The sequence below is a fragment of the Pristis pectinata genome, chromosome 11, assembly GCF_009764475.1.
Source record: "Pristis pectinata isolate sPriPec2 chromosome 11, sPriPec2.1.pri, whole genome shotgun sequence".
In the NCBI taxonomy this organism is placed as follows: Eukaryota; Metazoa; Chordata; class Chondrichthyes; order Rhinopristiformes; family Pristidae; genus Pristis; species Pristis pectinata.
This window is the reverse complement of record NC_067415.1, coordinates 49,087,750-49,103,787: the sequence shown is the minus strand read 5'-3', so window position 1 is coordinate 49,103,787 and position 16,038 is coordinate 49,087,750. Positions and strand designations below refer to the sequence as shown.

General features: G+C 39.0%; 1 protein-coding gene across 9 annotated transcripts in view; it reads left to right on the top strand.

The window, feature by feature from the left end:
- Positions 1-16,038, top strand: part of mtmr2 (myotubularin related protein 2) — an 82,774-nt gene that overhangs the window by 46,697 nt on the left and 20,039 nt on the right. For all 9 annotated transcript variants that reach the window (XR_007957212.1, XR_007957213.1, XM_052026791.1 and 6 more), the window contains 6 exons: positions 2,189-2,290; positions 3,836-3,919; positions 7,273-7,422; positions 8,369-8,557; positions 13,718-13,903; positions 14,371-14,577. Coding sequence is in view for 7 of the 9 variants with exons in the window: in XM_052026791.1 (XP_051882751.1) it covers positions 2,189-2,290; positions 3,836-3,919; positions 7,273-7,422; positions 8,369-8,557; positions 13,718-13,903; positions 14,371-14,577 (918 nt within the window). In the remaining 2 variants the exon portion in view is untranslated. The remainder of the gene's footprint in view (positions 1-2,188; positions 2,291-3,835; positions 3,920-7,272; positions 7,423-8,368; positions 8,558-13,717; positions 13,904-14,370; positions 14,578-16,038) is intronic.

Here is a 16,038-nt window from a genome sequence, read left to right as displayed (position 1 = left end):
TCACTGTAAGGCAGTAAGCACCTCCTCCTCTTTAATCTCTATATTTTCCATGACACTACTGCTTGTTTCCCTTCTTTCCATATACAGTACACTATGCCAATTTCCTGAGTAAATACTGATGCAAAAAACTGTTTAAGATCTCCCCCATCTCCTGAGGCTCCACATATAGACGACCACTCTGATCTTCTAGGGGGCCAATTTTGTCCCTTACTATCCTTTTACTCTTAATATACTTGTAGAAACCCTTTGTGTTTACCTTCACATTATCTGCCAAAGCAACCTCATGCCTTCTTTATGCCTTCCTGATTTCCTTCTTTAGTATTTTCTTACATTTTCCATACTCTTCAAGTACCTCATTTGTTCCTAGTTGCCTATACCTGCTATACACCTCTGTCTTTTTCTTAACCAGATCGCCAATATCCCTTGAAAACCAAGGTCCCCAATGCCTGTTAACTTTGCCTTTAATCCTGGCAGGAACATGCAAACTCTGCATTCTCAAAATTTCGTTTTTGAAGGCCTTGCACTTACTGAACACATCCTTGCCAGAAAACAACTTATCCCAATCCACTCTTCCTAGATCCTTTCTCATTTCCACAAAATTGGCCTTTCTCCAATTTAGAACCTCAACTCAAGCACCAGACCTACCCTTATCCATAATTAACTTGAAACTAATGACATTATGGTCACTGGACCCAAAATGTTCACCTACACATACTTCTGTCACCTGACCTGTCTGGTACCCTAATAGGAGATCAAATATTGCATTCTCTCTCATTGGTACCTCTATATATTGATTTAGAAAACTTTCCTGAACACATTTGACAAACTCCAAGCCATCCAGCCCTTTCACAGTATGGGAGTCCCAGTCAATATGTGGAAAGTTAAAATCCCCTACTATTACAACATACTGTTTGTTACATCAGTCTGCTACCTCTCTACAGATTTGCTTCTCCAATCCTCTCTGACTATTGGGTGGTCTGTAATACAACCCTATTAGTGTGGTCGCACCTTTCCTGTTCCTCAGCTCCACCCATATGGCCTCTGTAGACAAGCCCTACGGGCTGTCCTATCTACGCACAGCTGTGATATTTTCCCTGACTAGTGATGCCACTCCTCCCCCTTTCGTCCCTCCCTCTCTATCACGTCTGAAACAACGGAACCCCGGAACATTAAACTGCTAGTCCTGCCCCTCCTGCAACCAAGTCTCACTAATAGCAATTATGTCGTAATCCCACGTGCCACTCCACACACTAAGCTCATCTGCCTTACCTACAATACTCCTTGCATTGAAATAGATGCACGTGGGAATATTTCTATCACGTACAAACCTTTGATTTCTGTCTATACCTGCAGTCCTTGCGTGACCTTTATCCTCCTCCATCTCACTATCTGCTCTAACACCCTGGTTCCCCTCCCCCTGCAAATCTAGTTTAAACTCCCCTGGAGAAGCACTAGCAAACCTAGCTGCAAGTATGATCTTCAGAAACCTTGTATATGCAAGTGACCTATTATATTTAACTGTACTTTCCTGGTGTTCTTAATAAAGCTTCTCTATCCTTGCTCTTTATTGGAATTGAATTTTCTAATTGGCAGAAACATCACTCTATATTTATTAAACAAAGAACTTCTACATTTACCTACAAAGGCTGCTACAATAATTACCAATGGAAATGGAACTAAGGTAAGGGCTCAAGCCTGGCCTGAACATACAAGGTTACAGCTCCCACATACAGCTCATTAAAGGATACAAAGCTGACCCGCTGCATTCATTGAAATGAAGGAAGTTGGTTTCTATCTTTGAGTTAGACAGCATGAACCTGTTATGAAATTGCCAGCTGAACTTGTCAGGGTACTCGGGACAAGCATTTAAGCAAGAGTCTTGTGCTTCCCAATGGGGAAATTCCAGCTTTTCCATCCATGTGGATCTGGCAATATTTCTCTGAAAAATTTAGGCTGATGTTTATGGAGTGATATTTTATTCTTTTCACCTGAAATAAGCATGTGAAAACTTTCAATGTATTCTGAAAAAGTATTCATTTTTAATTTTGTAATTGCTTACAACAACATAGAGTATAGTTTTAATCTCTATTATGAAATAGGGAAGAAATGCCCATTATTAAAGAACCATTCTTTGTACTGTTGGATAATAATATTGTCACAATTTAATAATCTCTCTTTTCAATTGCAGGATATTCGGACCATCCGTTTTGCTCATAAACAAGAAGGTCACACTCGGCGATCCATTTTTGAGAACTTGATGAAATATGCATTTCCCACATCCAATAATTTGGTATTCTTTTCATATTTAATTAATGGTGTTCTCTGCATGCTTTAAAAGGCATGGTGATCTGATTTAAAGAAGGTATTGTTATAAAGTAGTTTTTAATTAGCTATATACATCTCTAAATTGTCTGCTAAGTAATGATTATTTTTAAAAAATTGAAAGAAGGTTCATATTTAGGACCAATGTCAATTTAACACTCTATTGGAGAGTCCTGTTGTTGCAGAAAAAAATACTAACCATAAAGTTCTGTGCAGGGTTACTTTGGGAACATGTTGCAATTTGGACAGTGTGCATATTCGATATAGTGACCTACGAAATGAGTGAAAAATGGCAGAACACAAAACAAACTGAAAAGATGATCCGTGCATCTTTGGGTTGCTCTTTTTTGTGGATTTAGATTACAAGTGACTAAAGCAACTTCATTAATCTTGGTATAGAAGTGGTAATGATTAATGTTCTGCTAATGAACAGAATAATGATAAAGGTAAGGTGGCCAAGTGAGAAACTGTACTTTCCTGCACTTGAACATGTGTTGATTTAAAAAAAAGCTGAAAAATAGCAGCATGTGTAGGCCATATTGTCCCTTGAGCCTGTTTTGCTCTTTAATCAGATCACAACAGGGCTGATCTTAGCTCCTGTCTGATCACCAAAACAATCGACGACTCTGTAGATGAAAATCTTTCTGTTTCGGCCTTGAATATATTCAGTGACACAACTTCCACATTTCGTTGGGATAGAGAATTACAAAGATTCATAACCCTGAGAGAAATTGTTCATCATCTCTTAAGCTACGTTCCAGATTTCCCCACGGAGGAGGCTTCCTCTCAGCGTCCACTGTAACTTACTTCACATTTATTCAAACTAATAAAATGATGTGTTTTCAGTGCTGATTCTAAGGCTTTTGGTGTAGTGAGTTTGTGATCTCTATCCACTTACTGTTGTCTCATACCACAAAAATGGCAGTACCACTCAGACTATAAAGGATGGCTAAATGGAGAAATTGATAAATCCACAGAGTTGCAGATGTTCTGAAGTTGGAAATTGAAGTAGATCGAGACTGAATGAAAGGTGCTCCACATGGTCCGGAACTCAATTTTAATTCAATTCTTGAAAATCAAAAAATTGCTGGAAATGTAAAATAAAAGGAGAAAGTGCTAAGTGGTCTAGGCCTCATCTGTGGGAAGAGAAAAGGAGTTGACATTTCAGGTTGAAGACCGTTCATCAAAAGAAGACTGGTCTCTGGCTTGAACAGTTAGTTAACTCTGTTTCTTGGTCCCACAGATGAGTCCTGACCTGCTGAGTATTTCCAATATTTTCTGTTTTTATTTTAATTCAGTACCTACTGTCTTGGATGTATGGTCTTCCAGCAGGAGATGCTGAGGTGCTTGTGATCCATGAAGATTCTTCACATTTAATAATGCAGGACAACAAAATATGACTGGACAACACAAACCTTGTAATTTGTAGTCCAATTAAAATTTTAACTGTTTGGACATTGTGGGCTGTAATTTTAACATGGTGGCACTTTAAGATTATTTTTATCTTTTTCAGCCATTATTTGCATTTGACTACAAGGAAGTATTTCCAGGAGATGGCTGGAAGGTTTATGACCCAATTGCAGAATATAAGAGAATGGTAAAAGCATTGTCTTGTCCACTTCAGTATTTGCAAGTTGAAATTTTTGTGACCTGTTGAACCTGATCAAAATGTGTCTGTGTCTTGGGATTTATAATTTCAAAGGTTTTTTATTTCTTTATTCATTTACTGAATGTGTTTAATTAACAGTGTGAAGGGGATCTACTCATCTTAGTCTTCAACTTAGATGTTGGTAAACTTGAATTTGAATTTTATTAAGGCTGCTATCCACTCAGGAGTGTTTACATTTCAGGAATATATTTGTGTGATGTCATGTCCATAAGTTTAAAGTTATTTATCTTGGTTTTTTTGCTAGTATTTACAATGGGACAAGTGAGTGAAAATTAAAAATTTGCTAAGATCCCATGTATAATGCATAGGAATTCAACTGAGTAATGGGAAACTAAGTGAGTATGTAATACATTGCAGATGATTCCAGTTTAATGAGTTATAATAAAATTAAGTCCTCCTGAATAACCAACATCATGCATGCTTATTTTACTGTGTGTACTGACATAGCTTATTTTTAGAAACACAAGGACATGATAAATATTTTAATTGCCTAATATGTGGTCTTGGGACATAATGGTCTAGACATTGAATTGGGTGCCCAAAAATCTAATATAGCATGTGGCAAGTATGCTGGTCATGTGGCAGAAGTGCAATGTCTTTGATACCGAATCAGGCAACCTGCAGCTTATGTAGATGTATCCCAGTTGGATTACAAGACTAATTGGAATACCAGAGGGATCCAATGGTTGTTATAGGACTCTTCTGAGAAAAAATTCTGATCCTATACATGACTTGCCATGTGATAAACCTGACCAACAAACAGTCAATGTGGACGCCGCAGAAGCACTGTTTAAGGCGCTTATCCCTTTCATACAGATTAGTTGCTACTTTGCTTTTAAGCTGCTTAGAGACTTTATGGCTTTTATTTGGCTGTTTCTTCCATTTTACTAATGACTTACAGATTTTTGGAAGTAACTGTGTGCTGTGGCTGGATCTGTATTGGAAATATTTTATTTCACCCACAGTCATTTTGGTAGATGGTATCTTTGTCTCTGAAGGAGGGAGTTAGTAGTATGAAGAGGCTTCAGGATCTGCACCCAGAACTATCAACAAACACTTTATTGTGCCACAGAGCTGATCACTCACTCTAATAATTGACAGATGGTCTTAATGCTCAACACAAATCCCTCATTACAAATTGAGGCTAGTCTTCTCCATGCTCTTATTTTTTCTGTACAAGCTCACTGGCAGCCTGCCCAGTGCACTTGGCATTTCTTGCTGTAGGCCAGTCACCTTCTTTGGAAGTTGGGGCACTTGGTCAACTTCTAACAAATATGCAGCAGTTTTGTCCTCCAAGTTGACAACTCTGCCGTCCATCCATTCCCCTATCTTGCATGCTTTTGCCCATTAATTTCTCTGAGTGGACCCTTTCTCTAACCTAGTCCCCAAGGGACATGCGCCAGTCTCTGAGCAGATACTTGATTGGAATTGATCATAATGTTGCATCTTCATGAAAGCTATCCTCCTGTTTCTAAACTACTGTAGGGAGCACATTTTCAGCACCTGAAAAAGCGGGTTGAGTGTTAGCTTTTAGTGTGAAGGGCATGCATAGAATGAAGACTAGCTGCTGAAAACAGCTGCAGTTTATCCTGTAGACGGTGCAGAGTGAGATAGGAGGAACTGTGTGAAATATCTCTTCCAGAAGTGCCTTGGCCGTGACTGCCTTCTTCTTCCCCCCCTGCCCCCCCCCCATCTGTAATGATGTGATATTGTAAATGGTTCCCTCCCAGCAGGACTCTTCTTCCCTTTTAAAATCTTCTCACTTTATTGTGGCAAAAAATACCTTTACCAACTGCTGCTGTATATCCATTCTCCCTTCTCTCAGATTTTAAATGTTTTTTTTCCCTTCTAGATCCATGCTCCTCTGATGTGCAGCTCTGTGTTTGATTCTAGTCGATTGAATTTTGTCTCCCCTCAGTGCAACAGCAAGTCTACAAAAATAATGGATGACCATGCCATTTTAGAACTGAAGCATTACTATGCAATGTCTTCTGAACCTCTGTTGTAACATTTTACCAAATGTCTCTATCATCATATATCTGTTCTCTTTGAGATTCCATTCACTTCATTCCATTCTTGCCTATCCATTCAACTGGAACACATCTATGGAAATGTTTTCTCTTCTCACCTATATTTTTTCCCTGTTGAGTCATTCTTGACCCTTCTTTTGTCAAGCGGGGAGTTTCACAGGAAAAAATAAGAATACTGAAAGGAAAATAAACCAGTGAACTTTTTCTGGCTGGTTGATTAGGGAGCAAAGTTAGAGCCATGGAGAGGAGGTATGTGCTTGAGGATGTAAGCAAGTTTTCACTCATGATGCTCCAGCCTTCGGGTTTGTTAGATTATCTAGTATTTTCCTGCATGCCAGTTTCATAGGTTTATGTACATTCCGTCATGGACATAATCCGCAGGAATGGTGTCAGTTTGCAAAGGTGTACTGAAGGCTCCCTACTGTGCCTCACCACCTCCGTGATTTCTCCCTGCTTGTGCACTGTTTTGCTGCTTGTCTAGCATCCAGACTAGAATGGACCATGACTTTGTACAAACAAAAACTCTGGAAAGCCAGTTAACATATTTGGCTTCTGCCACAAATTCTGCAACCTCCATTAATTCTAGCTCATTCTCCACCTAGTGGTTCAAGCTAGACAGTTTACAACTTATGTAATTTATACCCGAAATTCTGTTTCCAGCCTTGTATCTTCTCGCATCAAAATTGTCTCTCTAACACTTAGTAGCATCAACTGCCACTACTCCACATCAGCTTATTTGATATCCTCATTACCTTTTCTATTGGTTTCAAACCCAGTGACTCCAGTGTGCTTCTATTTGTCCTCCATCCACTACTATTTATAAATTCCAATTTATCCAAATTTTGCATTCTGCCATACACACCCAACACCATCTTTCAGACCCAACACCATCCTTCAGACCCCATCCCTGACTATATTCCTTTGATCACTGATGAACCTCCCCCTCTCTCTCCACTCAACTTTTGGCAGCAGTGACATTCGCTACCTCGGCCAGCACTCTCAGGAATTTCGTACCTTTATGGCCACCCCTCCCATTCCTCCTTTAAATTTCTTCTCTCCCCACCAGACTTCTCCTCCCTTCTGTTGTCTTCCCTTTTAGATCTGATAATTTTTTGAAACTCGTGCTTCTATGAAGACATTTGTGACTAAGCAATTCTTTACTTCCATGTTGACTGTTGTAAAGCTTTGTAATAATGCATTTTTATAAATTTTAGCAAGAAGAGACACTTTTATTTCTGCCTATTGCTTCAGGGTCTACCCAATGAAAGCTGGAAATTAAGTAGGATAAATGAAAATTATGAACTTTGTGATACTTACCCTGCAATACTGGTAGTCCCTGAGAATGTTCCAGAAGATGAGTTGAAGAAAGTGGCAGCTTTCAGATCAAGAGGTCGTCTACCAGTAAGTACAAAAATATAATTGAATATTGATGTTTCCTGGAGTGGAATGCCCAGAATGTATTCTTGAACATGTGGAATGGTATCTTCCTATTGCCTTAGTCCTATATTTTATATATGGCATTAGTTTGCTGTAATGCTGTTCCTTATCTGGCGAGTTTTGCAGAAGGAAGGAAGAAATACTGAACTATGCATCAATGAATTGTCTGCTACTGGCTGGATGTTTAGTAAGCAAAGTGAGAGCATCAAATAAACTACCCATTCGTTTTTATAATTGATTGATGTTTGCAGCAGAAAAGCTTAAAGAGACAAAAATATTGAAACAGTAAACTATTCAAAATATTTTAATTGCAGAAGTACAGCTACAGTTTTCTCTTTGGTTTAAAAATAATGAGATTAAACTCTGAAATCTTGATAATGACTTGAAGTTACCATATTTTGAAATTTTTGCTATATTTACAATAACTGTTTTTCTTTTGATTTCTGTTTTAATGTTTTAATTTGTGGTTTGAGTGTAATTTAAAGAAATCTCTTCAGTTTCATCACTCATTAATAAACTGATCACCTGGATTTGCCTTGTGTGTTCTAATGGTTTGGATTTGCCCGCTCGATTCAGTGCTTGAGTAGTGAACTGACGACTAATGCAATAGCTATGGCAATCAAATACCCTGGCAATTGTTGCCATGATTCCATGAGCATAAATGGGTACATTAGCAAGGTACTATTTTTCTAATTAGATTTTTTTTAAAGTTTAAGAATTCTGTTTGTAGAAATACTTCATATTCGATCTTAATGCAACAATTGAAACAATCCTTCTGAACAGAGTAATCTTTAAAAGTACATGTCAAAGGTGGTAGGTTTGTTTGGTAAATGGCATTTTTGATTGACAAATTCCCATTGAATATACAATAGGTTGTGATTTTGTGATAATTACTTCGTCTTCTCTGTAGGTGATATCATGGATACATCCGGAGAGTCAGGCGACAATCACTCGCTGCAGTCAGCCTCTCGTTGGTATGAGTGGCAAACGCAGCAAAGATGATGAAAAGTTTCTCCAGATTATAATGGATTCCAATGCACAGTCTCATAAAATTTTTATCTTTGATGCTAGGCCCAGTGTTAATGCTGTAGCTAACAAGGTAACAGATTTTATTAACATTTCTTCAGAATGAAACCATTTTTAAAAACTCAGTTATTTAAGAATTGTCTTAGTGCTCTTTTTGTCAGAGTACTTACTGAAATTTTATTGAGAGTCACTGTACAAGCTATGATTTATTCAAAGGCTTTTATCAACAGAGCATTAATAAATGTTCCAGGTTTACGGTCAGTGCATGGTCGGGGGCATGTGTGTGGCCAAAACTGTGATCCAGGAATGGTGTGTGTGCGTACATTCAAGGGACAGAGCGTGTGTATATGCCAAATGGTACCCATGTTTATACCCACTGATATTTGAGCATTAATATTCATGCAGTAAAGTCTGTTCTCCACCTCTCTTGGTCCCCTTGCCTCTGCATTAGGATGTTGTTCTCCCCTGTTGTAGCTGATGAACAAAGGCTATAACAGAAACCCCATTCCCAGGCAACTTCTACTCCACAATATGAAGTTCAGACCTGGAATGTCGGGAGCCTAAACAGTGAAAGTTCTCCACTAAAATAGCTCGGGAACTCCGACATATTGACTTTGCCACCCTGTCTGTGATATAATGGGCAGGAAATGGCTACCTCAAAGAACAAGATCCTGGGTCATCATCTTCTGCAGGGGAAAATTGGGAGAGGAACATTGTTTTCATCAAGTGAGCTTTGCAATTAAGAATAAGCTAGTCTGCCATCTCAGTGACACCTCCTGCAGCATTGCAAAATGCCTATGACCCTGTGGTTCACTGTAACATGGGACTAATGCTCAATAATCACCAGCACAGATACACAAACCATTTGAGCTGTGGGTGAGGCCAAGGAAGTCTTCTATTCTGACCTTGACCTGCATCTCAGAGGGAGGCAAAGTGATCAATGGGAAAAGATGCAACACCTTTAGCATGGTGTGATTGATGAGGATAACTCCAATGGGTCTTTCTCCTGACAATGCTTGGACCTGGTTCTCATCACAACCAAAGACTCACTTCACCAAGGGGACAAGCACAAGAACTCTTGGCATAGTGCCCAGTCCAGATACTGACATCTGTTAGATTATATCATCATCCAGGTGAAAGAATGCAAACTTGTCCATCTTGCCCATGGACCTGATAGGTAGCACCTAATTTGCTCTGTTATCTCTCTCAACCTGCCACCAGAATGTCAGTGGGTTAGGAGAATATGACCAGTAGAGTGCTGCAGGGATCAGTGCTGGGTTCTGTTGAGTGAATGGCCAAGGACACAGTTGATGAAATGGGGAAAAATCTAAAGTTGTGTACTTCAATAGAAAAAAACAGAATTTTTTTCAGATACTCAGAAATGAAAGATGTTGGTGTTCAGAAGGACTTGGCTGTCCTTGTACACTACTGAAATATATTGTACAGTTACAGTAAGCAATTGGGAACTGAAATGTTATTTTGGCTTTTATTGCTCCAATTACATAAGCCATGGTGTGACCTTGTATGAGGATACATTAAGCAGGCTGGACCTATACTACTGAGTTCAGAAGAATGAGACATGATAATTGAAATGTACAAAATTCTTACAGTTTGGATAGGGTGGATGTGGGCTGATGTTTCCCCTGGCTGGAATGTCCAGAACCAGGGTCCATAGTCTCAAAATGAGTTTGATGTTTCTAGACATGGGTGAGGAGAATTTTTTTTCCCCCGCCAGTTGACAGTGAATCTTCACTATCCTCTACCCATGAGGGTTGTGGAGGCTTAGTAACTGAGTATATTTATAACAGATTTTTCAATGAGAGAACTAAGGGATTTGGGGTTAGTTCTGGAATGTGATGTGAGATCAATTGGTTTATTATTGTCACGTGTACCGAGGTACAGTGAAAAGCTTGCCTTGCGTACCATCCGTACAGATCAATTCCTTACATCAGTGCATTGAGGTAGTACAAGATAAAACAATAACATAGTGCAGAATAAAATGTTACAGAGAAAGTGCAGTGCAGGCAGACAATAAGCTGTAAGGTCATAACAAGGTAGATTGTGAGATAAGAGTCCGCAAGAATCCATCTTGTCATACCAGGGAACCATTCAATAGTCTTATAACAGTGGGGTAGAAGCTGTCCTTGAGCCTGGTGGTACGTGCTTTCAGGCTTTTGTATCTTCTGCCCAGTGGGAGGGGGGATAAAAGAGAGAGTGTCCGAGGTGGGTGGAATCTTTGATTATGTTGACTGCTTTCCCGAGGCAGTGAGAAGTGTAGACAGAGTCCACAGAAGGGAGGCTGGTTTCCGTGATGTGCTGAGCTGTGTCCACAAGTAGTTGCTGTACCAAGCCGTGATGCATCCAAATAGGATGCTTTCTTTAGTGCATCGATAAAAGTTGGTGAGTGTTAAGAAGGACATGCCAAATTTCTTTAGCCTCCCAAGGAAGTAGAGGTGCTGGTGAGCTTTCTTGGCCGTGGCGTCTACACGGTTGGACCAGCACAAGCTATTTGTGATGTTCACTCCTAGGAACTTGAAGCTCTCAACCCTCTTGACCTCAATACTGTTAATGTAGACAGGTGCATGTACACCACCCTCTTTCCTGAAGTCAATAACCAGACTTGCAAGGTCATAACAAGGTAGATTGTGAGGTCAAGAGTCCATCTTGTTGTACCAGGGAACCATTCAATAGTCTTATATCAGTGAGGTAGAAGCTGTCCTTGAGCCTGGTGGTACGTGCTTTCAGGCTTTTGTATCTTCTGCCCAATGGGAGGGGGGAGAAAAGAGAGAATGTTTTGTTTTGGTTTGCTGACATTGAGGGAAAGGTTGTTGTCATGACACTATGTCACTAGGCTCTCTATCTCCTTCCTGTACTCCGACTCATCATTATTTAAGATATGGCCTACTGCGGTGGTATCATCTGCAAACTTGTAGATGGTGTTAGAGCAGAATCTGGCTGGACAGTTGTGAGTGAATAGGGAGTAGAGTAGGGGGCTGAGGACGCAGCCTTGTGGGGCACCAGTATTGAGAATAAGCATGCCAGAGGTTTTGCTGCCTATCCTTACTGATTGTGGTCTGTTGGTCAGGAAGTCAAGGATCCAAGGAGGTTCTGAGTCCCAGGTCTCAGAGCTTGGAGATAAGTTTGCTGGGAGTTATAGTATTGAAGGCGGAGCTGTAGTCAATAAGCAATAGTCCAACATAGGTGTCTTTGCTGTCCACTTGCTTCAGAGATGAGTGTAAGGCCAGCGAGATGGTGTCTGCTGTAGACCTGTTTCGGTGGTAGGCGAATTGCAGTGGGTTGAGGTGGTCTGGGAGGCTGGAGTTGATGTGTGCCATGACCAGCCTCTCGAAGCACTTCTTGATAGTGGATGTCAGAGCCACCGGGCGGTAGTTATTAAGCCACATTACCTTGTTTTTTCAGTCATGATTTTTATAGAGTGGACAGCTCTACATCTATATGTTCTACATTTCCGTTTCTTGTGTTCTTATTAGCGCACAGGTAAAGATTAAACATTTTAATAAAAGGATAATCAGTTAATTTTAGAGGGCAAATTTTAAAGTAAGGGTAGAGCTGACACATTTTAATGAAATGCAGAAAATCAGTGGGATAGATGAGAATAAATGGGGGAGTGAACAATGGAGAAAGGAATGTGAAACTATAAACAGGAGGCTGCTTTTAAAAGTTAATGACCAGTTCAATGGAAGGCAATAACTTTGTGAAAAGGTAAGACAGGAAAAGTAAAAGATTTATTTGATTACAAAAATAGCTCAAAGAAAGACATTGGGGGTTCATAAAAAACAAGTTAGCAAAATGTTTCACAGCTAATTACAGTAGGGTGATCGAGATGGAATACAACTGAAGCAGAGTTGCGATGGATGACTGAAGGTGAGAAGAAAGGTACAACATTTTGTGAAGGTTCATGACAGTGGGACGCATTGGCAATAAAGAACTTTGACAGGATTTCAGAAATATGAATAAATGGTATGGCCCTGAATAAAGTAATGGGAAGGATTGCACAAAGGCAGGATAGCATAAGGCACGGACCAAGTCTTGGGACTGGAGGAAATGCAAATGTAGTTTGGAGAAGGTCATGTAGTCTAGGATAAGGATTTTCAAATCAATATGCAAGGGCAACAGATACATCAATGTACTTATTGCAGTAGGAAATTGAAATGGTAGGATTTTGGATGAGTTGGACATATAAACTAGTGTATTGGAGAAGTTGAGTTGAAAGGTGGTGAGATATTAACATTTTAATGCTAGTGGGTTGAGATACAAATGAGGAAATCCTTATTATGGAGGTCAATACAGGTGTGATTTTTTTTTTTGAACATCAGCTTGGGAAGATACAAGCCACTGTAATTGCTTACCTTCAAATGCATCCTAATCAAGTAGTTGAGATAGAATTGGTTTGTTGTGTGGTACTTAGCTGGATTTGCTAGTTAAATTAGGAAAGCAAGATGGACCAAACTTGGGTTGAACTGGTATTTATACTGAAGACACTGTACATCCTTGAGAGGAAGCATGTAAGCCACATTGAAACTAATTTGTTAAGGAAACATGTAATCCAAAGAATTTGTAATGGTTAAAGGAGGAAGTTTGTAGGGTAAACATTTTAGTTGATTGGTTGTATTTATTTTTCCTGAAGATACGTTATTTTATTTGCAGTGTTATTCTCGTAGAATAAACCCACAATTTGCATTCACTGAAATAAGCAAACAGTTCTTAAGTTTGCATGAAGGCTCACAGCTACTAAATACAGTTTGGGTATTGTTTCTTTAGGTGAGCTTCCTCATGATCTTTACCTTCTGACATGTCTCATTTGGTGATAAATGAACCTGGTGTCAACAACAGTGCACCCTTCAGACCTGCAGCATTAGTATGTGGAACTGGAGCATGCTGGGATCTATAACAGCAACTCTGAGTCTGCAAACATTTTTCAAAGCACGTATACATTATAACAAATAGCCTTACACTTTGGTTGCTTCATTCCTGACATCCCTAAGGATAGAAGATAACACTGAAATCATTTGTAAAGACTGTGTGTGTGTGTGTGTGTGTGTGTGTGTGTGTGTGTGTGTGTGTGTGTATATTAAAAAAACAGATACAGAATAAATATATATTATATATATATATATTTCTTTCCTTTGAAACTTGAGTCACCAGTTTAATTACTGTCATCAGTATTAGAAATTGAGATGATTTTGCTTGAATCATGTTTTGATCTGTTCAGGCAAAGGGAGGTGGTTATGAAAGTGAAGATGCCTATCAGAATGCAGAGCTGGTCTTCCTCGATATCCACAATATACATGTAATGAGAGAATCCTTACGGAAATTGAAGGAAATTGTTTATCCCAACATAGAAGAATCACACTGGCTGTCCAATTTAGAATCCACACACTGGTTGGAACACATAAAAGTAAGTTTGACCACAATATAATTTTCAGGTTTGGAATGGGAGATGCAACTAAGTTTCTAGTATCTTGAAAGGAGAAAGTTTGGTTCATCCACTTCTGGGCTTTATTAATTCAGTGTGGCATCCATATAATGCTTTCAATAAAGTGGAAATACTTATTTGTTTGTTCTTAAAACAGAATGCAGGTACGCAGTACCTCTAAGTTAATGAAAAAACATTAACTACAATATTACCTCCTTGTACTACTGCCCACAAATCATTGCAACGAAGAATACTGAAGCTGTTGGAAATTGATATTGGATGATGTGTCTGCTAAAGAATTTATTTATGCTTATTATATAGATTTGAATACTTGCAAATAACTTGCATGTATTAGGTTGACTCTTATGTTACCTCCAATGTTTTTAAAAAAAATTTCCATTATTCAAGTAACAATTTACACATTCAGTAAACACTTGTTGTTCTTCTAGTTAATACTTGCTGGTGCTTTGAGGATTGCTGACAAAGTTGAATCTGGAAAGACATCAGTTGTGGTGCATTGCAGTGATGGCTGGGACCGAACAGCTCAGTTGACATCTCTGGCTATGATTATGTTGGACAGCTATTACCGTACAATTAGAGGCTTTGAAGTACTTATTGAAAAGGAATGGCTTGGCTTTGGCCATAGATTTCAACTTGTGAGTATTCATGCATCCTGCAATAACTTGATGCAACATTCATTTAACTACCTGAAATACACGGAGAAACTGCACAAAATTATCCATTTACTCCATTAAAGATTTTGAATGAAAATTTACACTCCATTTAGAGGAATTCTCTAATTCTTAAAAGCTCTTCTCAAGAGTTGGGTACTTTCATCTGATACTGTGATGTCTGTTTTAAATGTCTTATTTGACATCATGGCACTGTGTATCAATACAACTGTGATAAAGTAGAATATTTTAGATGTTTGTTGGAATATAAGGTTGGATCTGGACCCAACTGCAGCCATTCTGGACCTAGGTCCAAGGGCCAGTGTTTTTTTCCCATATGTAAGACCACCTGACCTTCAACATTCATTGCAGAAATTTTGTTATGCTGTTTACATTTAGCGTTACTTAGTGCCATCCTGACCCAAAACAGTTGACTCAACCCAATCCAACCTTGAATGTTTTGTTGATAAATATACTGAGCCTAAGCCTGACGTGGTTGTGGCTCTTTGTGCTTTGGATGGATAGCCAGTATCTAGTGTCTTGGTCTTCAGCCCTTGTTCCTACTGTGTACGTAGCCTAAAGTGTTGGGCAAGAAATTACTGTATTGACTGATCTTGTGGCAAACATTGTTAATTAGAATTTTTGGTCACCATTTACAAACTACCAGTTCGTAAGAATTATAATGGTACAGGAATGTTAATGTCTCATTGGTGACCTCAGCAATGCCACAGTTGTGCAACTGCATAACCAATGAAGGAAAAGGATACAGGAAAGAACAAATAACAGAGAAGGAAGTGGAATGAATTAGAGTAAAATTAGATGCAGAAAGGGAAATGGAGAGTGAAAGAGTGGATTATGAGGGGAAGAAAGCGAGGAAAAGTACAGAAGTATTTTAAAGTAGAAGAATTGTAATTTGGACAGTCACTTAATTGCATTTAACAGTTTACTAGATTAAGAATTAGTGTGTTAAATTTTTAAATCTGTTAATTTTGCACCAAAGGAAAAAATATAGACCTTTACAAATCTTTAAAATTTATACTTGCCTCCTGCAATTTAAATCTAGCCTGCCATTTTTCTTCAGATCCCAGTATCCAGGTCGTGGAGACACCCCTGCATACCCCAGCCATGTTGTCTTGGGATTCCACCTGTACTCCACTTCCTAACCTACATGACTTCAAGAAAGAATTTATTTACAATACCTCCTTTGCCCCAAATCTGTCCTGCCACAGTTCCTCAGAGTCCTGGATGCCATTTTGTCTTTGATCTCAAGGTCTGTTGCAAATCCCTAGAATCTCTGTCTTGATACCTCATGATTTCTTCAATGGACCATTGAAATTGGCAATAATTTTTCTTCATCAACAGCAATGACAACCTACCCTGTTGCCAAAGCCCATAAACTGGATTTAGAACCTCAATATAACCCTTCAAAGCTGTGGATTCAGGGTA